The sequence below is a fragment of the Corvus hawaiiensis genome, chromosome 2, assembly GCF_020740725.1.
Source record: "Corvus hawaiiensis isolate bCorHaw1 chromosome 2, bCorHaw1.pri.cur, whole genome shotgun sequence".
Taxonomy (NCBI): Eukaryota; Metazoa; Chordata; class Aves; order Passeriformes; family Corvidae; genus Corvus; species Corvus hawaiiensis.
The window spans coordinates 61,690,024-61,715,981 of NC_063214.1; the positions used below are offsets into that span (position 1 = coordinate 61,690,024).

Genomic DNA, 25,958 nt, shown 5'->3' on the forward strand with positions numbered 1-25,958 from the left:
GACTCTTTGCATGAATCAATTAATGTCAAATCTTCCCACCGTGTTTGAGGCTCATTAATTTAAAAGATGCCAAGTTTTTAACAAGATACACTTACACCATCTGTAAACCCCACAAGATTTCTTGTCATGTCAAAGATTTCTATAAAGTACAGCTCCATGTAGGACACTTGGTCTGTAACGTGATGGAACAACTTTGAAGCTCTTCAGTTGTGCTGATGGAAGGTGGGAACTTACAGAGCACTGCAGAACTGAGTAATTTATGGTATTTGCTTAATAATACACTTAGCCTGACATTTTCAGCACTGCAAACGTCAGTCCAAGCAATAGGTTTTTGAAATCGTTTTATTCATGTTTACAACCTGGAAACCTATAGCAGTGATGTTGTCCAAGTCTAGAGAATAGGTCAGTGAATTTAACTGGTATCACCAAATTAGCTTGCCCTGACTTTGCATCTCCTCTCCTCCTGCTTCTTTCCATGCCCTCCCTGGCTGTTCTCAACATGCCCTTTGAGGTGATAAAAAAGAAATGTGATTCCTTTACCAGGAATGATAAAAAAGAAATATGATTCCTTCACCAGAAAAGTTGATTCCTTCTTGTGTTCTCTTATGGTATTGCAGAAGAGCCAGAATTTGATGGGTTTCTGGAGGAGGGTTGCTTTTTTGCTTAGTAATGTAAGGGAAGGTAAGTCTGAAAGTATATGTATTTATCCGATCTAGGAAATGTTTTCTTCTGTAATAAAGTTGGCTGATGTTCTCTGACCTTCTTTTATGCTTAGTGACAATGACATTCCCATTGGTTCCTCTTTCATGTGATGTTTTCAGACATCTATTTCTATTTTTATCAATCAGGGAGTAGCTTTTAGGCTTATGACTTTCAGCTGAGAATAACTCATGCCACTGCCTTTTTTTGCTTTGGTACAAGAGACTGCTGTAATTGCCCTGCTGTATCACAGGTATATTGGGATGAACAGATGAGCCAACTGTGCAGTTGGTTTGTCAATTTATGTCTTCAGTAATTTTTATGGAAAATGACATGGTAACAGCAATATAAATTGCCTAAGCAAATTTCACTTGCTTTTTCCAAATAAGCATCCTCTATTTTAATAAGAGTACTGTAAAATCAGTTAATGAAAACAGGCCTTCCTTGCACAAAATTTGACTGGCTTTTGTATCTGACATGTTTCTCCATTGTTTCTGCTGCTTCTGGAGATCTTCTCAGTTGGTCAAAGCATGGTGCTAGTAACACCAAGGTCACAGGTCTGATCTCTGTATGGGTCACCTACTTAAGAGTTGGACTTGATGATCCTGGATTGCTTTCAGCTCAGACTATTCAGTGATTCTGTGTGATGCTGTTATCATGCAGGTATGCTGATTAATGAGTTCCAATGAGTGCCCAGTCAGAGGAGGTGAAAATACTACACAGATAAGGGATACAAAAGATGCAAAGAAGGCAAAGATATCAAAATCCTTAGCAGCAGTCTTTTAGTTCCCTAACATACACATCTAAAAGTTGTATATTTAAGTTTGTGTTGCAAGTTCCCGTTGTCTTCAGTGGAGTCAAGACTATTAGTTACCAAATCCCAAAGGGAGAACTGGGAAACACTGATATAAGATGGCAGGTCAGTCCAATAAAGACTTAAAAACCAATAATAATAAGAATACCTTTTACAACCAGGAACAGTGCATGTGTTTTCACAGGAAGCTGTGGAGGCAGATAAGGTGAAGAACGGAGCTTCAGAACAGTATTAGAAAAAATTTTAGGGCAAAGCGGAATGAAAGCAAGTAGAGATCTGTCCCCTGATGTCTTTGAAGATATGGTTGTGGGTGTTGAAAAAGTATGAGGGGGACAGACTACTGCTTGTGGCTAGACTTTTGTGCTTGGTTGATTTAAGGAGCCAGGATTGCAATTCTAAAGTTCTTGTAAATCTTGTAAATCTCCACGGGAGAGACCTGTCTCTTCATGCTGACTCTAAAATGACCCAGGGGTGAAGTGACTGGTTTGGTCTTTGAAGCATAACTTTCAGGAGTGTTATGAAGTTAGACATATTAATCCAAGGACCACAAAGAGCATCTGTAAGGGAGTGTTTCTAAACTGTTACTAAATTCAGCTCTTCACAGTATCTAGGCAAATATCTAGTGTCATTCTTTCTATCAGTTTAATTCAGTAAAAGAAGTTACTCATTACTGCAGCTCTGGTAGGTCTTGTTTTCTCCCTGAGTTGCCTCTGAGACACCCAGTTTTAGGTAAAGCACTTGTAAAAGTCCAATAAATGACTAAGATGTGCCCCTTTCAGACATACAACACAGTAAACTGTAGCTTAGTTGATGGTATTTCTCCATCCTGAGGCATACAGGTCCTGTTGCAGATGAAGAGACTTGGGTACACTTCTGAGCATTAAAAACATGTAAAGTTATAAAATTTCAAGTTGCATTATGCAGCCTTTGTCTTTTTTAAAAAATAAAATTGCATTGCAAATGATCTGACTATACTATCATATGTTTCAGTACAATAATTTATCTTTTTTTCATCTATTGTAAAAATTAAATCTGATATTCATTGCTTAAGCCAGGTAATGTATTTTTTAAATCTTCTTTTGCAGGTCTATCTTTCCTATCCATCCTTCTTTCAGAATAGTGGTCTTAGCAGAACCTCCTGTCATTGGAAGTAGTACCCAACAATGGCTGGGTCCAGAGTTTTTGACACTGTTTCTTTTTCATAATGTTCGATCTTTAAGCAAGAGTGAAGAAATTGAAGTTATCAAACAAATGGTAAGTACATTCAGTATTTTAGGCACTTACCAGCTGTTACTTACTGAACAGGATTATTTGCTACATAAAAAATGTATTGCTGTTTCAGTGTAGCATAAAGGAGCTGATTTTCAAAGTTTATCAAAGCAGCATATCTGCTTATCTTTTAATGGTATAATTCTTATTTTAATATTAAATGCTACTGTAATAAAAAATACTCTGTCATAAAGCAACTGTGGCAACTGTATGCTTATTGCATATGTGGAATGTGGATATCTTGCAGTAAGATTAACACTGTTTTTCTTTCAACCAGATTCCAAATGTACCCAGTGTTGCTGTGGAAAAGTTGTTGTCAGTAACACACAAGCTTCGGGAGACAAATGATACCACTGTGAGCCCCTTTTCTTCTTTTTTCTCTTTCAATTTACTGTCTCCTACTGTGACTTTCTTAACAAAGGCTGGGTGAAACTTGCTAAGCTATAGTGTATTTCAAAGGCTGACTAATTGGAAAACCAGCCCCAGAAAACTGCTGCTGGCAATTACTGTGCTGCATACGATAAACTTCTTTGATTTATAATGTATGTATTTGGAATCTGCATAAGTAAAGCTTTTAGGAATTTGCACAAATCCCAGAGAACCAAGAACAGAACACATGTTGTCGGTGAGTTTAGGTATGTGGCTCACAGTGAAGCATGCTGAGGTGCCTTTTGAATGTGTATGGATATAATCACGTATTCAGATATTTTTTGATTGCTTTGCTTTAGTAATTGGAAAATTGATAGCTGAAATTATTGGAGCTTTTTGAGCAATAGGAGCTATGTAGTTGTTATAAAATGACAATGGGCAGCAGCAGAGACTCAGAAAAGAGAAAGCTCCAGAACTCCTGGCTGCGTTACTGCCATAGGCTATTCTGTTAAAGAAGTAATGTCAAGAAAAATAAATTCTGCTAACAAAGTGACCACAGAATTCTTTAAAAAATATAGAGTTAAAGCATGGTGAAAAGAAAAAGAAATCATTGCTATGGCAACTAAAACACGGCATGCTTTTGATGTAAGTAAAATGTAAAACATTTTTAGTGGAATCCAGCGGTTTAACTGGCATGCAAATTTAATCCATTGTCCTTAGTTTTCATGATTTTAACATTGGTAATAGTTTTTATAGTTTTACTATTTAAGAAGCTGAGAGAAGTTTTTATGCTCTTTTGAGCTTAAAAAAGTAAGTAAAAAATTGATTTCTAGGTACACTGTTGAGACAGTTGTTATAATTACCTATTGAGCTTCCTACATCTAATGTATAAATGTAACGGTTTTGACGTACTTGGAGACGTACCATGCCTGAATAGAGCATCGCAAAAATCCTTTCCAAATATGTGGATATCTGTAGAATTGTGAAATATCTAAATGAATTATGTGATACTGGATGAGAAGTGAGTCACAGTATGGCTTAAGGGAGGATTCTTGTAGATCAGCAGTGACATGAGACATGTTGGGAACAGCACACCTGTGCAGAGAGATGAAATGTGTGCCTCATGTACGTTAGGCTATTTATAGAGTTGTCTAAGTAAATAAGCCTCTGCCAGAGATTATCCTGAAATATTAACCATTGTTTAAAGTGACTTTGTTACAATAGAATACCTGTAGATTGTTCACCCTGTGGGCGTTGTCTGCGTCTTTGTAATTGTTTGCTTGATTTACAATAGAATCTGGAGACCACAATCAAGATCCTGTTGAATTAGATGCCTCATAGATATATATTAAAAAAATTGTCACTAACACAATTTTGAGTTTACAGCTGTTCAATATTAAAAAAAAAAAATCAGGTAAGAGGGGAGGAAATTTTGTTGACAAAACTTTCAATTACCAGTTGCAGATACTCAGAAGATGTGATACAACTTTTCCTTAGTTAGGAAGAGTAAGGATAGAGCACTTACCCTTCCCCCTTGCCCTTGCTTCAGGGGTGGCTGAGTAGGTGTTGAAGTAGCACATGAAATGCCATTTTTCACATCACAGTGTCCACAGTGCTGGGTTGTAAACTGCAGTTGTTCAGAAGATGCTTCACAATCTTTTGTCAATGAAAGCAGGAGGAGCAGGAGTAGTAATGTTTTCAGTTAGCCCATTCTAAATAATTCTTGCTCATAGCTCACAGATATGCTAAAAAGTATTATTCTTTGCTTTCTCATAATTTGAAAGAAGTTTTATATTATTTAATAGAAGTGACTAATTTTTTTTATTTAAATGTCTTTTTGTAAAAGTGGCTGGTTTTCAGGGGAAAGAATTGATGATATTTCTCATGCATGAAAATTAATAAAGGGGAAAAAAGGGTCTGAAATTCATGAAGTGTTGCTTTTCTCTATTTTTTCCCCTGGATTTCAAATGTCAGGATTTTTTTTTTTTCCAATTGAAACAGTATCATGTATTAAGGTAATTTTAATGCAATTAGAAATCTTACATAAACTTATATAAACCCAAACAAAACATTTTGAAATTACCTAATTAAAATATTCACTTGACCCAGGCAAAACATGGCGTGACTTATCAGATCACACTCATTGTTGTGTGTTTCCTGCTAAAATAAGGAACCTATTTGTATTTGATACCTTCATCCGGTAGATATAATTATAGAATGATTTCTTTCTCAGTCTTTGGATCTTTCTTTAAATACATGATCACTTGTTTTGTGGTTCTGTTTGTTTGGGTTATTTAATTTTGCTGTGTTTTTTTGAGGTCTGCCTTCCCAAGCATTAAATAATTTCTGTAAATCTTTGCTAATCATGTTCAGTGTTTAGCATTTGTTTTAACATGTGGACAACAGCAAAGGACACAGTGTTCCAGTAATGGCCCGCCCAGAAGGCGTGTGCAGAGGTGATAAAATCTCCGTACTGCTGCCCAGTGTTGTCTTGTTTATACATCTAAGAATCCTGCCAGACCTTTTGCCAGAGCATTACATGTGGAGCTCATGTTCAGTTTGTGAAGAGCAGATGAGTTTTTAGCATGTTGATCGTTTCACAGTAGCTAACCTGCTTGTTATTGCTGATATTAACATTAATATGTTACGGTTTATATTGCACATAAAATTCAGTTCACAGATTATTTTTCTTCCTGTTGCTTATCAAGTGATATTTTAAGGCTGATCTTTTGATGACATAATGATTTCCATGACAGTGACTTATTTCAAAAAAATACAGAATTACAAGCATGCCTATTAAAGTGCTTGAGTTGCTGTAGAAGGCACAAAGCATCTATGAATTAGGAGAAAAGTTGAAATAATTCCTTTTGGAGTACGTTTTTCTCCTGACTTGTTCGATCTAAATCCCTCACATGGATTAAATAATTAAACTACCCTGTATTTTTTGACAGGCACAGTCACTGGCCTCGTTTTTATCTACTCGACAGCTGTTGCGAATTTGTCGTCGACTGTCACAATATCCAGATGAAAGCCTTTATGATGCTGTTAATAAAGCCTGCCTTTCCAGGTAGAACTACTAGTTTTGGTGGAAGTTCAAGAGCTTCTTGGTCAGTTGCTAAAGCACAAGATAGCTTTTAATGTGTTGTAGTAAATTATGCAATTTTTGTCTTGCTCCTTGAAGTCGGTCATTTTAAAAAAAATGTTCCTGTGGTATTCTCAAACCTGGAAGGTAAGTAGAAAGGACGTGGTACTCTTTTCCCATCTCTATGAAGATAGGTCATTACATTATATAAATTAGGTCACCGTTATCAGCATTGCTTCACTGTCTACAAACACTCTAAGCAGAGCCATATTGATGTCTAGTTTGACTGATGTTTCATGGACACTTGGTTTCAGTTCTAAAAGCTGTATCTAGAAAAGTTATGAGGGCTTCTTTTGCTTTGGGATTTTGTTTGTGGGTTTTGGTTTGTTTGGGCTTTTGTGGTTTGGGGATTTTTCAGGGTTTTTTCCTCTTTTCAAAAGAAAGCAAATTCTTATGATCAAAAGGTTTGGAAAACTGGAAGGGCCTGGTTCTAGACACCTCAGAGCTTTCTCTTTCTCTCTGGAACCTGAGGTCCTAGTGAACTGAGTAATGAGAAAGGGTATTTCCAAAAAACCATTGTTTCTGTTGTAGCTCTTACTTGCAATGGAGTGAGGACATTACATGCCTCCAGTTCTAAACCACCGTACATTACAACCCTATTGCAATATTTAATAACATTGAAGCCTTTTAAAATGAGTGCACAGCCACAAGTGTAGTTCATTGCCTGTGATAGAAGCTCAGTTCCTCTCCTTAGGGATAGGTGAAATGTGGAAGGCTATTGTGAAAGGAATAGATGCTCAGGGTTTGGAGGTGCAAGTGAATCTTCATTTTAGATTTTAGATGTTAGATTACATTAGATTTAGATTTTTAGATTACAGAAAATACTAAAAACTTTAAAAATAAAAAACCCTTAAAATAAAATGTCCCTATTTTTCCCCTTGGTTTAGATTTTTACCAAACCTCGCCAGATCAGCTTTACATAAAAATTTACAGGATTCTGGTATTGAAACAAGTCCAGATGACACAAAGAAACTAGAGGAAAAGGATTACACATGTAAGCTTCTGCTATCTTTTTTTCCTGCTCTGAATGAATGTTATTTAGATTGCTGGACGTATAAAGGTGTATTAATTATCCTCAAAATTAAATGTAATTTGCTTCAGTTATATCTCTGACTTTTTTCTATCAGAATGTATTGCTGCTCTCAGTATGCTGTATTGTCTGCTGAATTCCCAGCTCATGGAATTTTGTTTTCCATCATGTGTAAATGTTTCTCAGTCTATAAGATCCATGGTCTCAGGCTTTTTCATTTCTTTTCATCACTGATAGCTAGTCTTCTGTACAGTTACAGCCTTCGTTTGATCTTAACATTTCTCTGTTCGGTTTTTTTACCATTGCTTCTTTCTCTCCCCTGTTAAAATCAACCATTTTTTGAGATTCTTGTAAAAGTTTTGTGCTATGATTTGCTTTCATTCTGGAACACACTTCTTTGTTATTATCTTCTTTTTATTCTCTTTAAATTGCTGTGGTCGTTGCATGTCACCTTTATCAAGCAGGTCTATGTTTCTTTGGCTTGTACTCATTTGTAGTAGCCTTCAGGGCTATGCATATATTTCTGCTTCTGCCATTTTTCTCACTTCTACTTTCTCATTCCTGTGTGATTCCCTTCATGCTAGTTGTATATCTTTTCAAATCCTCTCTCAGGCAGCACACTGTGAGCAATTTGCCATTTTCCATTCACTGCGTTTTTCCTTTACTCTGCCTCACCAGTGTTATCTCTGCTCTTGTTCTTCTGTGTATTTGTTCCCAGTTTTGTGATGTATTTGATTTCTGTATTTTTACAGTGCAGTGGTAGACACATCTTTGGTTTTAATTCATGTGAATTCTATTTTTATGTGTTTATTTAGGTGTGTGTGTATATAAAAGTAAGTATGTAGATACCCATATATTACTGGATATATTGTTTCTATTATATGCAGTATGTGTATATATAACTATATACAAATGTATATGCAGCCATACATATATACATATATGTGCAACCATCTGTGTATTATTGTGTCTCTTATTTACATTTTATATATATATAAAACCATGTATACAAAATAATTTGTAGTCTTGCCAGTTGTGTGATGCTACCTGCTTACTTTTTCTTTAAGTCTGCCTACATCCCTTGAAATTTCTATATTTCTCTGTTTCATGCCATAAAGGCAAACAGCTAAAAACATCTGTCTAGAAATAAGGGTATTTTCAGTTTTATACCATGCTAGATTAAGAAATTACTAGCAAAAAAAAGATTGTTTTTATTGCAATGTTATTATTTACACTTAGTTGTTATTTTCCTAAGGACTGAATTTATGGTTCTTTAGATCTAAGAAATTTTTCTGATGTACTTTTTCTCTCAGAGCTGTAGTTAAGGGATATTTCAACTACACAGTGCTGAAAGGGAGAATCCACAGTGGCTCTGTGTGGTTGTGGTGGGTGTGCTACCACTCTTGGCTGAGCACCCACACAGCCACTTGTTACCTCGCCCCTGCACCTCACTCCACAGTGGGACAGGGGAAGACAACAGAAGGAAAGGAAGTGTGAAATCTTGTGGATTGAGGAAATGTAGCCTAACAGTATTGGTGATGTTCCAGTACTACAATGAGAGTGTGAAATTAAACCAAGGCAGTTGTCACAACTTCTGGTGTTTCTTATGGTACTTTTCCATAAGATCACTTTATCATCATTTATTGTAATACACTTCTTTACAGTTTTAAAGAGAATTCAAATTCATGGTAATGCACCTTTTATAAATGGATACTTTTCTAAGTGTGCTCTTTCGTTAGATAGAAATCACTTACTGCAAACCACAGCCTTGTTAAAATTTGTAAGTTGTTAGTTGCACATGTTGGGTATTGATTGCATGTCTGCTTAGAGCATGTTGTAAGAAATGCATTTGCTTGTTTCCTGAAAAACAACTAGGTGAAATAAACAATGGTATTCTGAAGATAGGGTCTGTGACCATGCCGATTTATAACTCAGCTGAGAAAATGAAAGTGCCAGATGTTTTATTTTATGAAAATGCACAAGTAAGTACAAATCTCTGACTTCTGAGTTACAAAACTTTGTTAAATGTGTGCTAATGGGTATGTTCATATGTGTAGTAAATAATATACTAACTAAATTTTAAGGATATATTTCTGAAGTAGTTTCTTTAGTCTTAAATTTTTCTCATAGCATTTTGTGTCCTTTGGAATATTTTGCTACTGAAAGGCAACACTGGTAGTGTGATCTTGTGAAATACTTTGCTTTTAGAGGACTGGTATGGGTTTTCCATACTTTCCTTTCCTAGTCATTTTTCATACCTCACTTATAATTTTGCCCCAGAAAGACTATCCTACATGGGTATCACCTCCTAAAGGTGGTGACAGGCCATGCAAGGGGAACAGATGACAGACTTCTTCATCTTCCCCTACTAACATTTCATGTGAAATTTTGTTGTGCTGCCATTTTGATAAAGCACATAATTTGTGTCTGTTGGAAATGAAATCCTGAGTTGTGCTAGCACTTAACACCTGCATTGCTTTTTCCACCTTCTTACTTATAGCTTCAGAAAACTGTAGACAAAACTGTGTTCGGATTTTATTTAGGGAATCTCTGTTAAGAATGCTGCAGAGAATGACCTGCTCTTCTCTATCTGTCCTCGAATAGCTACAGTGCTAAGTGCTGAAGGAAACAGCAAGCAAATACCAGGCAGGATAGATGTTCCAATTTCTAAATGAATTCTGCTTTTATTTTCTGTATTGCTACTTTGGTCAGTCAAGTGTTAGAGTGATCATTTAAAAAAACCTGCTGGAGAATGAATTTGATTTGAGTTTAGTGCAGTGCTTAATTACCTAAAAGCTACAGAAATAAACTGAAAACAGAGAAAATGATACGTCCTCATCCCTTTGCAGTGCTGCACAGTGTAATGAAACACATAGATTTTTGCCTTTGTATGTTTGGTCTTGAAACAATTCACTTTACAGTGAAATTTAATATTGCCACAGAACGTTGCTGTTGATCCACAACAAGTGGCATAGGGATGGGAATATTTTTTTAGGTAATATGCCAAATGCCGTTTTCAGGCCAGGCGTTGGGGAACATGGATTGATAAAGGTGACACAATATGGATGTGTCTACTTACAAGTCTTTTGCGTAAATAGCTAATATTAAATGTCTGCATGCATCATAATACAATGCTAATCTAAGTCCTGGTGCAAAAAAAGAACCGTACCACAACACAAAAGAAGTATCAGTACATAGTGCTCCTTGTGGGTAAGCTGCTTTGCAGGGGAACCATAATATACACATATTTGTTCAATTTAGGATAAAAAAAGTCATCAAAAGGATGTATTTGTGCCTTAGCAATACAATTTTAAAATGTAATCAATATGTGTGGTAAACTGACTTCCTAGAATTTCTCCTGTATCTAGTCAAATTTATTCTCATCAGTTATAAATTGCTAGTGTATACACATGCCAAAAAATAGAATAATTTGGCTTGAAGTGCTCTCCTTAAATTGTGTATTGAGTATTCAGTAGTCTTTTGAAATGCCTGGTTAGGATTTCATGATATTAAGCTGTGTTTACAAGAGTTTCTTTCCCCACCCTCAGCCTGTGTTCTAGAGAGATCTGGAAATTTAAAATATCCTTCACACAGAAAATGAGCATTTCTATGCTCAGAAATTATAGGCAAACTACCGATTTTTAATTTTTATTTTAATCAAGTACTAGAGATGAGATGATAATGTGTTTATTTAAAGACAATCATTCATTTCTCTAAGTAGGTTGACTGACCTACTTAGAGATGACCTATTTTTACTAGATACAGTGGAGAAATAGACATGACTTTATTGTGGGTAAAGTAGTCTGCATTGCCACATTATCCTGAAATCCTTTCTATCCTTTTAAACAAATCATTTGTGAGAAGCAAGATAAGGTTAAATAATGTACTGTGTGTGTTACCTGTTAAGATATTGGATATATGTAAAAATATACCTCCAGCATTTCGGCTTCAATTAGTCACATATGAATTAATAATTAATAAAAATTAAATACTTAGGCAGATACTGCAGGACACATATAAACAGTCTCAGACTTGAGCATGCATTTTCCTGTCTTTGTTTTCCTTGAAAATAAAATTTGATTAGAATAGAAAAAGTGTATTTGTTATTAAGTTCAACCTGGTGTTTAATGTTTAATAAAATATAGGTGTATATTTAACATATCAACTGTCTTTTATTCTCTCTGTTTGGCTTCTGTAATGTTCTACCAGGATATTGCTGGAAAATTGGCACAAACTAAAAAACGTTCTTACACTCTGGGTGACAAGCATTCAACTAGGCTAAAAGGAAACATACTAGAAGTGATTACAGAGAATTAAAAATATTTAGGGACATCAGGCACCCACAATCAGTTGAAGCAGAGGATGTAAATGTTTCATGTTTCTAGTCACTGGATATATTGCCTCTGCTATTATTGGCTGAGAGAATAAGTAGCTGTAAGTATAAAGTTCAGAAATGTTTGGCCCCAAATTCTTGAAGTTAAGTTCCTGTTGTACCACTGTCATTAGTGAATGCATAAACTTGAGAGCATAAAATCGAGTGAAAATTGTAATTTTGTTTCTCTAGCACATGATGGTGATGGAAGATATGCTCAAGGACTTTCTGCTGGGAGAACATCTTCTTTTAGTTGGCAACCAGGTGAGTTAAATATTTCTTGCAATGTGTGGAACAAACTCATTATTTAATAATTAAATTAAATCTCTTTTTTGCTTCTTTGAAATTGCATTCATTTCTACTACTGAGGTATTTGACCCATTTTTTAATTCCTAGTTCAACAGTGTCCAGGGGTTTTTATGGGTGCATATTTGTGGAAATGTAAATGCTGTAAATATTTTTTATATGGCTGTCAGAGTAAAACATCAAGACATTAATCACAGAATATTCTGAGTTGGAAGGAACCCACAAGGATTATCAAAGTACAACTCCTGGTCCTGCCCAGGACCATCCCCAAGAATCACACCCTGTGCCTGAGAGCGTTGACCAAATGCTTCTTAAACTCTGTTAGGCCTGAGCACTTCCCTGGGGAGCCTGTTCCAGTGCCCAAATACCCTCTGGGTGAAAAACCTTTTTCTGATATCCAATCTAAACCTCCCCTGACACAGTAATAGTTATATGTAACATCATTACCATTAAAATCTTCGGTTAATGGTTTTGGTTATCCTTCTTGACTATGTATCAAACCACTCCTTTAAATCTCCAGGGGTAGGGAAGAGGTGTACACTTCAGTATTATCTGAATCTTATTGATAGCTAAATATTAGTTTTCTCTAAAAGAGTTACAGATTTATAGGTCTTTGGCTAGTATCTTTGCTGATCAATACTTTATTGGTGAGGTTGACTTTTCCCCCATAAAATAATCTTTTAGTTTAGATGTCCCTTAGCAAGGAAGCAATAATTTTTTTGGCAGATGTTTCACTTTTTGTTTTGCAATAGTCTTTAGAAAATGTCTAACACAAAGCACTAATGATCTAACCAACATGGCAAGGAATATAAAATGCTAATTATTATTAATGTGCATATATTGAAGTATAGTCTCATCTGTTTAACTTCCTTGTTATCAACTTGAATTTAAAAAGATGGTGTATTTGAAACCTCTCTAGACTTTTGATGGATGATGCCAGCTTCTCCAAAAGGTTTAATCTATTCATAAATAGAAATTGATCTATTTCATAAATGAAACAAGATGTATTTATTTCATAAACAGTGCTGTTTATGCCTGCTGCCAAGCTGGTATTGAAAATGTTATATAGTACAGATTGCCTGCAGCACCTGCTCTCAAGGAATAGCAGGAGTGGGCTCAACCACAGGAAAATAGAGGCAGAGACAGAGTCCTTAATGACAACTTTTGCAGTCCCTCAGTGCCAAAGGAAGAATGTAGCAGGTCTGGGGACAACAGCACCCAAGTGCTCAGTGGCTGCCAGACAGGTCCATGGTGAATGAGGCAAGTCTGAAGTCAAGCTGGGAAGTCAAGTCAGCAGGTCCAGGCTGGGATCAGCAAGATAAAGGGCCACGCACAGCATCGCCACAGTGCTGGTTGGGAAGGGAACCAAGGAAAAGGGCCTGAGTGTAAATGCAGCTCCCAAGGCATGGGAAACGAAAACAACTCCAATGAGGCAGGAAAAACCATGTCAGAGCTGACTTTCAATACCAACAAACAAAACCCTAGGCATGGGGAAAGAATTTATGTAGCCCAGTGGTACAGTCAGAGCTCTGACACATGCCTCATTTGGCAGAAAAGTTTCAAAGACTATGCAAGTACCATTATTAGGATATAAGGTATTTTTCCAGCAGTTATATTCTCATCTCTAATAATTTAATGCATGTCACATTTTCTCCCATCTTTCGAGTCTCTAATTGAAGAGAGTATTAAAAGATTTGACTGGGTTGAAGTATTGGAACATACTGCTTTGATTCCAGACATCAGCTCGGCTGTACCATTAAGTTGGAAAATGAGTTGATTTGATGAGCTTTCTCTTTGGCAAATCAGTAATACAGGTTTTGTTTTTTAATTGCTGACATACTTCTGAGTGCTTCCAGATTTACTCTTTACGAATTTGTTCCACAGTTTTTATGTGTGACTAAGAAAAGGCCAATAGGCCTTTTCCTTTTGAAATACTGTTTTTAAGTTTGAAACACTGTATTTGCCATTCTGCAGTCTTTCATAACCACAGCAATCATTCTTGATTTCTCGGGAATGATCACTAACCATTCAGAAATTCCTTGGCTAATTCCTTAAATATATTATTGTCAATCTGTGCAGCTTGTGATGAATCATGTTCAAATACTTTAAAAGCAACCATATTACATAAATTGTACTTTCATGCTGTATGTGCAGATACCTCCCCACTGAAGATATTAGACTTTTCATCCATTTTTTAAAAAGAAAATTATTTTAAAATAGGATTCTTTTTTGTGTTCAGTTACTTTTATCAGTTCAGGCTGTTTAAGAAGCTGGGGTTTTGATTGCTTGTTACATAGATCAGTGTGTACCTGTGTTTCCCATTTGGAAGACACAGATAATGATTTTGAGGAGATACAAAGTACTGGTTTGAGTTCATTTCTGTTAAACTTCTTGTTAGTGAATGAATGAATGAATCATGGAATTCAGTGTAATAACTAAAAATTCAAATGCTCTGAACCTGGGTATTTCAAAACATATGACTAACATCCCTTTGAATGCTTGTGTCATTTCCTAGATATTTAAATGAGTTTGCCTTAGGACATAATTTGGTCCTTCAAAATGATGACTGTGTGAGTATCTCCATTCAACTGGGATTTAATGTGCAAGCTTGACCTGCAGTCTTTCTTTTAGAGTCTAGATTTGGTTTTAGTTGGTTGACTAAATGTGGTTTTCCACCATTGCCTCTTTCATTTTCAGAACACATGTACACAGACAAAATTCCTGTTAGCTTAAGACCTCTGTCTTTTCAAAATCTGTAGATGTGCTTTCTTCTATATAGCTAAGAGCTGGCTGATGAGTCCTTTTACCAAGATTGTTTTCAAGATACAGACTTTGACAATTAGTATCAGTAAATTATAATTCAGTTATCTTGGTGGATGTTAAGGACTGGCTTTCTTAATGAAACCGAGGAGAGTTTGAAGACAAGTGTTAGATACCAGCAGATATTTTTAGAAGTGCTCAGCTTCTGAAGTAAACTACTTTACAACACTCCATTCGTGCTTGTTCCCTGGGGCTTACATGGCCCAGGATTTCACAGCATAAATGTTTTACATTTATGTTTTATGGCTTTGTCCGAATATTTGTTTACAGTGGTTGATGATTTACTTGGGGTGGTAACTGGAATGTGTTTCCATTTCATATACAAACAAACAGGTTTCTTTGAGTTCAGTGGATGGATACAATTTTTCAGCTATGAAATAGCTTTCCAGTAAATGACATGCCAGTGCTTTAAATATGGCTTCTGATATTGCTTCCTGAATGAGCCTGTAGTCTGAGTATGAATGAGACTGTCTATGACAACCTGTAGTTTTGCAAAGCAGCTGCAAAGCAGCTTCTTCTTTGGCTGAGAGTGAGATGCTGCGTGTTACTCACACCAGCAGGCAAAGAACAGGCAAGAGCCCCCACTTATTCCAAATGTTGCAGTGACTGTTTACGTACTCATTAAAGACAGTTCTTGCAGTGGCTTTGGAGCTTCATGAGACAGACTGGAGTAGTGATTCTTACTACCAAGAATTTTTAGGCTGTGTTTTTGTGATATTTTTCCTGATGGACAATGTGCAGTTCATGGATTGGCCACTACTTGGTATCTTTTACTGTCTCCTTGGATTTTCTTTGGCAAATGCAAGAAGAACTGTTAGTAAGTAGAATTTGTCTGTGTGGAAAACCTTTCACAGCCACTGTAAAAGTGGCTGAAATGGTTTTATTTTGTCTCACAATTTTAAGTGTTAAATATAACATTTCCCAGATTGTTTAATTTGGAAGTTATGTAAAGAGATGTGTTGGATGCTTTCACCTTTGTTAGTCATAGGTGAGGTCTTGGCAACAACGAGCTGTCTTTGAAGATACCAAACATAGTATTTATAGTTACGTTCGATCTGTGGCTTTCTGGATAGAGAAGGCTCACAACCATCTCAGTTCTGAATTATTTTATTGCCTTGAAATTCTAAAAAACCCAACAGCATGCTAAGCAAAATTGAAGTTATTTTATTTGGCATCACTGTGTTGCCATGATTTATTGAGTGAGTTGTTCAGAAGTAGAATGAAGAATTCTATGAAGGTGCTAAATGTTGTGAATAATCTGAAAGAAACTCTGGAAGCACTTGTTAAAAGTGTTGATGTGAGCCAACAGTAAGTAGACTATCAGAAATTCATTAATTATGACTACTGTGTCCAGCGGAGGGCTATGAAGGTGATGAGTGAACTGAAGCATCTCTCTTATGAGGAAGGGTTGAGGGAGTGGGGCCTGTTTAGCTTGGAGAAGATCTTGTCAATGTATGCAAATACTTAAGGGTGGATGTCAAGACAATGGGGCCCAGTTCTTTTCACTGGTGCTCAGCAATAGGACAAGAGCAGAAGGCACAAAATGAAGCACAGGAAGTTCCATCTGAATATGAGGAGAAACTTCTGTACTGTGAAAGTGACAAGGCATTGGAACATGCTGCCCAGAGAGGCCATGGAGTCGCCTTCCCTGGAGATACTCAAAACCCTCCTGAATGTGATCCTGTGCAACCTGCTGTAGGTGAATCTGCTTTGGCGGGGCAGTTGGACTAGATGGAGGTCCCTTCCAGCCCCAAACATTCTGTGGTTAAAAGAACTTAGAAATGTAATGGCTTTCTGGTACATTTGCTAATATATTTCCCTGATGGAAGAATGTAATTTCATGCTTTCTGCTGCCTTTCTTTAACTGAGAGATCAACTTACATGAATTCTTGGGCTTGCACTAGCAATTTATTTTATTTTTGAAGAATTTAGTAGGACAAATGATTGAGTTTTTCTTAAAGATATTTAAAATGACATGCTTGATTAGAGCTTTTCTTCTAATATAATATTTTTATTCCTAACTCATTGTGAAATTGAATTAAGTAAAAACTGAGAGTATAATAATATCGGTCATCAAAAAACTTGAAATAGCAAATTCTTGGCATTTCAACTTTTCTAGAAGTAAAGGTCTTGTTTTCCTGCTTAAACTCGTTTAAAAATAGGCAGTTTCCTCTGCAAGTCAAGAATGTACTATCCTAAACCAATTTTTTATTATTATTGTGAGCATGAAGAAACTGAGCTCCAAATGAGCTAAATTGGGCCAAATACTGCAATATTTCTTGTCTAGGGAATTAGGTATGACAGCTGTGGAAAACTCAGAAAATATTTCTCTTTGACTTGGTACAGTCGTGACAGTGTGTACACATAGGAGAATAGGCATGTTTTTTAAATGTGTCTTTGCTTACAGTATTGCTTTCTGCCTTTATACATTAAACTGAAGAACCAGAATTAAAAAAGAAACCATGAATTGATTTTTCTTTTGGATATTTCTTCTCACAGATTCTTTCCATCATGAACTTTTCATATGCTCCTCTCCATTGGACCACAGTTGTCTTATCTCACTGGAAGTATAAAGATTGTATTTAACCTGACAGGGCTCTGGGTTGAAGGGCTCTGGTTGTACTTAAAGTCAGAAAAAGGCATAAACTCTACAAGCTTATCTAGAACTACAGTCAGAGATGTATCCAAATCACTCCATTCATGATTCCTATCAGGGAATTAAGTTGATTTTTAGTATGAAATTTTCTTATTTTGCTGTTGCTATAATTTTTGTATGCCCCAGATGATAAACTCATAATAAAAAAAATGCAATACTAAACCACAGAACACTTACTGTTGTAACTGATAAATATGTAGATTGCAGCTGGGGCAAGATTTAAAATCACCACTGCTTTTGCACAACTATTTAGGTTTGTTGCTAACATTCAGGCACGGTAGCAATGATAGGATCGATTGCAGTGGTCGTCTGGTAGCAATGTCTAGTGTTTGCTGGTGCCACACCTTCTGCAGTTATTAAAATGCGTTATTCACATGTGTTCCAAGCAGGGCTTCATAACAGCTGGAGTGTGTGAAGTAATTCTGTGTAGGTACTGCTTGTTGCTTTGCTGATAACAGTACTTTTTTTTTAGAAAACCAGAGATACTTCCTCTGGTCTAAAAATTGCAGCCTCAACCAAAATACATGCATTGCAAATGTCTTTGTTTGGCAGAAACAGGCAAGCTGTGGCCATGGAAGGTGGTTTGGTGCCAGACCCAGTGCTGGAAACTGTGCATTATCAAAAGTGTTCTCATTTTCTTTATTTTCATTGTTCAGCCAAAAGTTTCTGTGATAATGATAATGCAACACTTTCTATGCAGTTAGAAACAGAGGACTTTGACATGAGGGTTCTGTGTACTAAAATTTTTTGTTAAGTCAAATTTGTCTTTCATTCTCTAATAATGCAATTTTTAAATTAATTATAAAATTCAATTTCCTAAGGTGAAAAAGTGATAAACTGCTTTTTTACCAGTTTCAAAATTTGTTTCATTCTTTTGTAATGAAACAGGTGCTCTGCTCTGCACAACAGCTGTGCTCTCATATGGAGAAGGTGTGATTGCAGTGGTTTAGCTGAAGGGCAGTACTGAAGAACACAACATGGCAACCTGTTTAGCTGCTTCAAGCAAGGTCTGCAAATCATTTAGAAGAAAATAAAAATGAGGCAGCATGGTTTAGTTTGGGGTTTTTTTTGCTAAGAGGCAGACTGTTAATTTCAACAAGTTGGGTCCAGTTCCTTTGGACTATAACTTTATTGACTTTATTTGGGCTGTGCAGGGGATAAATTTGTCCCACTACTATCAGGTCTGCATCCTGAATTGAAAAATGCCTGCTGAGACTTGTAATAATCTTGTTTATATTTGAAACGGCAGTTTCTGCTAGGAGATTAGGTCATTTCATCCTTGGTATGAATGACTTACAATGTCAGTTAGAAGGCTTTTTAACTAAGGGATTATTTTGACTTCTAATTGCATAATTTCTTGTTTGTTATTCATTAGTGCAGATATTTACTTCCCATTTTTCTATTTCAGTTGTCCCATATGTCTGGTGAAGTAAAAATTGTCTAATATTTGCTTTCTGAAGTATTTTTATTCCATTCAGCTGAAACACCAACACAGATGTTCTTTTCTCTCTAATTAACATATGTTTGTATTTCTGTTAAATTAAGTGACTGCAATAGTGTGTATATAAATAGCACGCAGCAAGTGTTAATGGCAAACTGGCTTGTCCTCTGAACGTTACCTTAGGCTGCAATAATTGCAAAATTATATGAGATTATTTTCTGAATCCAATCCACATTCAACTCAGTCTTTTAGTATGTTCGTATGAAAGGTAGTTCAGGTTATTCGTGCTCAAATAGTTTACTGCTAGCTGTGTGGGTGTCCAAAAGATCCAGCTTGATCCTTGGCAGTCATGGCGAAGGAGGGTGACTTTGTTGCTGTTTTTGTAATTTCTTGTTTCTGAGGTGCCTGTAACTAGAGTTGGTTTGGAGGTTGTTTTTCCAAAATGTGCTAGCTTTTTCCACATTTCTTGTTTGCCTGAAGAAGACAAATACATGGACTCTTTATCTCATGGAGGTCAGGTGAATTTGGAACAAACCTGCTCTTCTTGGCCTTACACTAATGCATAGTACTTAAGGAACAAACTCATCCAAGCTCTTTTTTTTGCAGTTTCTTAGTGGTGCTAAAGAGCCTTCTGAATATCTTTGGTCTCTTCCTTCCCTTCTATTATATTGTGACTTCTCAGTGGAGTAGCTGAGACAAAGAGGAGTGGTAACTTGTCATCAAGTAGGAATGTAGAGGGATGGAATCAAAAAGCTTTGACGTGAACTTTGCTCCAGCTACTGTTGCCAGCCAAAGATTTTATGTGGTACACCACAACCTCTGTGAAGGCACACAATGTACCCTCTGAAGCAGTTCAGTCTAGAAGTTGGGCAATGTTAACTTGTTTATAATAGCTAAAACCTGGTGGGAATGCCTTTTGGCTTTTAAATACTGCATGCACCTTTTAAAAAATGCATGATGTTCTGAAATTGAAGTATACTTAAAATTAAATAAAAGGAGATATGTGGAGAGTGCGGCGAGATGCACAGATGAAAATGAAGAAGGGGTGAGATGTGGTCATGGCACAGCTGCCATTGACTTCACTGGGTTACTTTGGTAATTGTGCTCTTTTCCTTCCTCCACAGTTGCCCTGCACCATGCTTGTTCCTCTGAGGGTTCTCAGAAGTGAGGTGCTCTCCTCTTAATACACTTGATGATAACAAGAAATATGCAAAACCAGTTGTTTGCTTCTCTTTCTACTGGAATGGGAGAGGAAGAAAAATGCTAGCAGTGTTATTTTATAGTTGGGAAAATATTTTTTTTCAGGCAGAATTCTAAGAATCTATCATAAACATAAAAACCACATGCACTTTCAGTTAATGCACATGAAAGCCATATTTTTAAAATTACAGTAACCACTTTGTTTAATATTAAGTATGTTTTGCATTGATTCAATATGTTGATCTATTTCATCATCTTTGTACTTGCCACAGCTGGCTGGAGTCCCACTCTGCACTGAAACAGGATACGCAATCTGCTTGGGATGGGTACAGAAACTGTGTGCAGACATCTGCCCAGCCATCTTTAGCTCTCTTAGAAAAGGAAGCTGCTTTCAGCATGGGTGTTTTGTGTTTGACATTAGGAGTATTCCTGTTTATTCACCCATTTATGATTTAAGTATCTGACTGCAAGTAGCAGGAAACATACATGAATAAAACTGTCTGTGTGCACCACTAGGGGATTCTTAGCCTGTTTCTGGTTAATGTCTTTTAATGTCTTTGATAAAATTTCTGAACTTGCATATTTCCCCCCAAATGGGTATGTCCTGTAAGTTCCTGCAAGAACCTGTGAGCACAATTTCATCCCCCTTCACAACAGTAGAGAACTGTTTCAGGTGACAGTTTTCAGAAACTACTGGTGAAAAGTGTTAAGTGTGTTGCAGCTTCTTACTACACCTATGTAAAGCTGTAGATTCTTCTGAAGAGTCAGATGGAAGAAGATTTGTGAGGAGGCGTGTGGCAGAGCACTAACAGAGTTGGCTCTTCTGTGTTAGAGTCAAGTCTGCAGTAGAATGTAGGTAGTTCTATTTTTGTCTCCTCTGCAGTATTTTTTCCTCTGCTCTCATGGTGAGAACTCTGCTTCTGTGATTTCAACTATTATACATATGTGCCTGATTTGCCATTCTTACAAATGTAGTCAGAAGAGAGACTGTGGTCCCATTTTAAGAAGCTTAAACAGTTTGCAATTCTGCAGCTGGCAGTTACCATCACTCCGCTAGAACTTACAGTCATAAATGTCATAACTTGCAGCTCTGAAGGCTCCTATTCTGATTCAGTGCCAAGTGAAACAGATTAGTGAATCTCAGATTGGTTTAGTCTAATCTCTTTAATCTTTCTTTGGGTTATATTTATCTTCTTTACACTGGTGTGAACTACTAGATGCATTCATGCAATCGGAGTGAGGATCTCAGCAGAGGGACTGGGTCTTGTTGAACAGCTTTTGGCTCGGCTATAACTGAGCTTTTCTTTCTACTGTTTCTTTTCCTTTTTCTTTGCAACCTTTAGCACTCTCACTGGCATTCTGAACTTTCAGGTCTGCAGCCACATCCTTGCAGGAGGAATAAGAATTTCTGCATGTGACTGTCATCTTGGTCTGCATCTACATTAGCATTTCAGACCCGATCTAGAATGTACTTTTGAAGGGAATCTCCTTACTGCAGTTCGATACATACTCATCTCTCTTAGGATGAGACTGAAGTGGAGTATGTTCTCCATCAGCCCACCTAATTCATGTTCTTTGATAACTTCTTCCCTGTGACCAGGTTAGACCTGGATTGATATAGCAGTTCCCAAAATGCTTTTATAGGGCACCCCAGGGTGTTGGCAACACCTAATTCACTGTCATCATTTTGCACAGCTTGCAAGTGCAGACATCCTGCAATAGAGTTATAGATCAATTTTGTCTCCAGCTGAATTCTGATTCCATCTGCGTCTCTTTTGGTAACTTCAGTGGAATGGGATCAGCAACTATCACCAAGGCTGTGCCCAAATTCCGTGTGACAGTTCCAGGATGTTTCCTATGACCACCAAGAATTAACTTTTCCTCTTAAGTACAAGACAACTTCCTAGCATTGGCATTGCAATACCTTTGTGAAATAAAAAGGCTGGAAAAACTTGGGTTAGTTAAAGGATGTTCAGCATGTGTGACATAAATTTGGGGACACAGTCGTATTTCTGGTTATTTCTAGTAAGACAGGTAAGTATTTTGTGAATTATATAAAATAAAAAACATATAATCAATGTGTGTTCAGAATTTTCTGAAATAGATTGAAGTTGTATTTACTTATAAAGGAGTACGGAGAGTATTTTGACAGTTTTGGAAAGTTCGCTTTTCTGTCTTTATAACTTTTAAATATGTACATCTGTATTGTGTCTTAATACTGTATTTGTTTACTGCAGGGTGTTGGGAAAAACAAGGTTGTTGACAGATTCCTTCACCTTTTAAACAGACCCAGAGAGTATTTACAGCTGCATAGGTAAGAATGTGTTAGATTTCCGTACTTTGTGGTTTTAGTAAAACTTCTCATGTTATTAAAACTCATGTTTCTGAAGTTTAGTGTGTTCTTACTGTTTGAACAAAGACTCCCTATTATGCTAAGTGGCACATAGACCACAGAAATGTGTCTGGAAGACGCAGTAAGCTGACAGGTTGAGGAGTGGGTACAAGAATGTGATGCAATCGCATTGATACATGAGGAAGTAGAAGTCAAAGTGTGCTGATGTTAAACTTCGTTCAAAAAACTATTAATATTTTGCTGTCATTCTGGAGAGATTTCCCTAAGCATGAGGTACTGTGTGAGGGAAAAGTTGTTTGACTATATCACTCATCAGAAAAGAAACATTTTACATAGTAAAGGCTTTTTGGCTTTTTTCCTTTGGCACTTCTGCTAAGTGCATGTATTTCTTTCTCACCCATAGAAGTTTAGATTAGAAAATTACATCACAAGTTAAAAAACAGACTTCAAGACAATAAACCAACTGAAGACAATTCAAAAGCTGAAATAATAGGAAATCATCTGCCTACTTTTTATGACATGAACTTGAAACCAATGAACTGAAATAAGGAATAAATATGTTTAGAAGACTCATTTTCAGTTGAACTGAATCCCATTTCAGCTTCATTCCTAATCTTTATCTCTTTGTCTTCAATTTCCTAGCTTCATCACCATGTCTCTTTCCATAATCACTGTTTTGTAAATAGTGCTAATAAAAATGTTGATCTTTGGTATTTTGCCCATTAACAACATGGTGTCTGTAACACTTTCTCTCTCACTTTCTCACCCAGCTTTTTGTCTTCAAATGTCTTGTATTTGTATTCTTGATACCTGGATGGCTCTATCTCATTACTTTTCTACTGCTGTTTTCCTTTATTCTGCCTCTTCTATACTTCCATCACTTCTATGTGAAATACTGCTTTTGTGACCTCCTACTTTCAGCTTTGTGTTAACTTTCGTGCTTGCAGCAGCCACCCACTCTGTCTGGATAAAACACACTGTCATTTTTGCAATCTCAATTATGTCACAAAGTACTACAGTACTTCTGTCTTTCTGTGTGTTCTCCAGTGAGATGTGATGAAGCAGAACAGTGCTTTAATATGAATTCATATAGCTCAGTTGTATAAGCACCATGTTTGGGGTGTTCATGGGGCTGTAGAATGTACGAATTACAGCATGCTAGTTGATACATCACTAGGAAAAAAGTGTGCATTTATTGTCTTGCCAGTACAATGTTCCATAGTCTCTGTAAGGTACTAAGGGGTTTAGAGATAGGCAGAAGTAGAAAATGAAGCAGAAAATTATGAGCAATGCTATGCAGTTTTGCAAAAATAATTCGCAAATATAGAAAAATCAGAAATTTCTATTTCCTGGGTAGCATTTTGAAATACTGTGTGAAGAACTCAGTCTATATAATATTTTGGTTAAACTTTACAGGGTGTTTAAACAAGGATTACAGTATTGTTAGTGCACTCTTCTGGACTGCAAAACAAAGTAAGACCAAGTTTACAAAAAACCCAAACAGTTCTCTAGTAAGCTTTTACATACTTTGTAGGGGAAATTCAGTCACTAGCTTATGGCTTAGATGTACTTTATTAGAAAATATTCTAGAATGTGCACTACATCTTTGATAGCCCTGTGTGTTTCTTCAGATTTCCTAGCTAGCTACCATAAATACCTTTAAGCATGCCAAGGAAAACATTTCTAAATATACTGCTTTTAATGGTGCTTGTATACCTGAATTACAGATCTTGACAAATTGGTTAGGGTGAGGTTTTTTGTTGGTTTGGAGATTTTTTTACTGTATTGATGAAAGAGTATAAGGAGTTCTGCTGCTCTAACTCTACCTGTGTTCAATGACATTCAAGCAGGGAGTATTTACCTTAGTGGCAATAAACTTTTACCAGGAGTAATTTTAAAATCTCATATTTTATGTCTTGTACTTCAAGATGATGAGAGGAGATAAAAGACAGAAAATGGAGTGTGTTTTTCCTTAAACTTTCTTTCTGACATCTATATTTACTTGCTCTGCAACTGATTCACATGGGAAGGGTCAGCCTGACCTAAAGGTTTTGATTGCTTACGGAGGTTATAAATCCTTTCTCTTAACCTTTCATACCTCATCCATGCCTCATCCATACCATCAGCACCTTATTGGAAAGTTTTATATTCCTGAAGTTTGTAAGTCTTATAAATCATTTTGGTACCATAAAGCAGAATATCTTAATGGAAGGAAGCTGCAATTAGATTCAGTAATGACAGAAATTAAGAAAAATGTGTGCTTAGAAATTATTCAAAATACTGGCTGGTTCCTCTTGTGTACTTCCTAATATTAGGAGCTGATCAGGAGTTGACCAGTTTTCTGATTGCATTAATTGTGGGGTTATGGAAACAGGTAATACGGCATAGGCTCAGCACAGCCTCTTCCTAGGACTGCACTTATAAAGAAGTTTGCTGCTTTTCTGTGTTAAGGAAGAACTTTCATCTGCCAGGTTTTCCCTGTCACTCCTTTCCTACAAGAGTAAGTTTCAGCGGAGAAAACCTAAATTTTGTTTACCCTCCTGGTATGGTTGTCTCCATTTTGTTCACCCAGGACACTGTCTACATGTTACAGAATAAACAACAGCTTTATCTTGTCTAATATTAAAGAAATTCTAAGAGTTCTTTATAGAAATTAAACATGTGCTGTTTTTACAGCCAGTAACTAAGAAACTGTCTGTAAGAAAATTTGATGTTCTCCAAGTTAATGTAACAGAGTCAAGTATTTGTGTTGCTCCTAAATTAGTGAACTCATTATTTTATGAATCTTTCTGTTACTACTTTTACTATCTCTCCAATGAGTGATGTGGAAAGAAAAAACTAAAAGTTAAATTTGGTAGACTAAATTGGTATTTCATTAAATCAGGGAAATAATTTTCGTGGAAACTGATAATCATAGAATCATAGAATATCCTGAGTTGGAAGAGAACCACAAAGATCATCAAAGTCCAACTCCCAGCCCTGCACAGGACCATCCCCAGCAGTCACACCATCTGCCCAAGAGCTTTGTCAAAATTCTTTTTGAGTTCAGTCACACTGTGACCACTTCCCTGGGGAGCCTATTCCAGTGCCCAAACACCCTCTGGGTGAAGAACCTTTTCCTGATAGCCCATCTAAACCTCCCCTGACACAGCTTCAGGCCATTTCCTTGGGTCCTGTCACTGGGTACCACAAGGAAGGAGTTCAGTGCCTGCCCCTCTGCTTCCCCTCAAGAGGATATCTTGCTTTATCGTTCATTACTGTATGTTTAAGTTTTATTAGATCTTGCTTTTTTTATTCCTCATAACAATATCTTGCTTTGAATTACAAAGTCTCTAAAACTAAGAAAATTCCACAAAAGGAAGAAAAAAAAGTAAAACTTTAGAGAAGACTCAGGCAAGAGCATACACCCTGTTAAGACTGTAAAATTCTTCTTAGCACTGATGAGAGTAATAGATAAGTATAAAACTGTAAGCTCCCAGCTCTCCTA

The 25,958-nt window shown here is 36.5% G+C and overlaps 1 protein-coding gene across 1 annotated transcript in view; it reads left to right on the forward strand.

Annotated features, from left to right (window-relative positions):
* The window catches only part of VWA8 (von Willebrand factor A domain containing 8), a 181,433-nt gene that overhangs the window by 63,216 nt on the left and 92,259 nt on the right, over positions 1-25,958 (forward strand). The window contains exons 15-21 of the mRNA XM_048295381.1: positions 2,599-2,767; positions 3,060-3,137; positions 6,103-6,218; positions 7,181-7,287; positions 9,199-9,305; positions 11,888-11,959; positions 22,356-22,432. Coding sequence (XP_048151338.1) covers positions 2,599-2,767; positions 3,060-3,137; positions 6,103-6,218; positions 7,181-7,287; positions 9,199-9,305; positions 11,888-11,959; positions 22,356-22,432 — 726 coding nt within the window. The remainder of the gene's footprint in view (positions 1-2,598; positions 2,768-3,059; positions 3,138-6,102; positions 6,219-7,180; positions 7,288-9,198; positions 9,306-11,887; positions 11,960-22,355; positions 22,433-25,958) is intronic.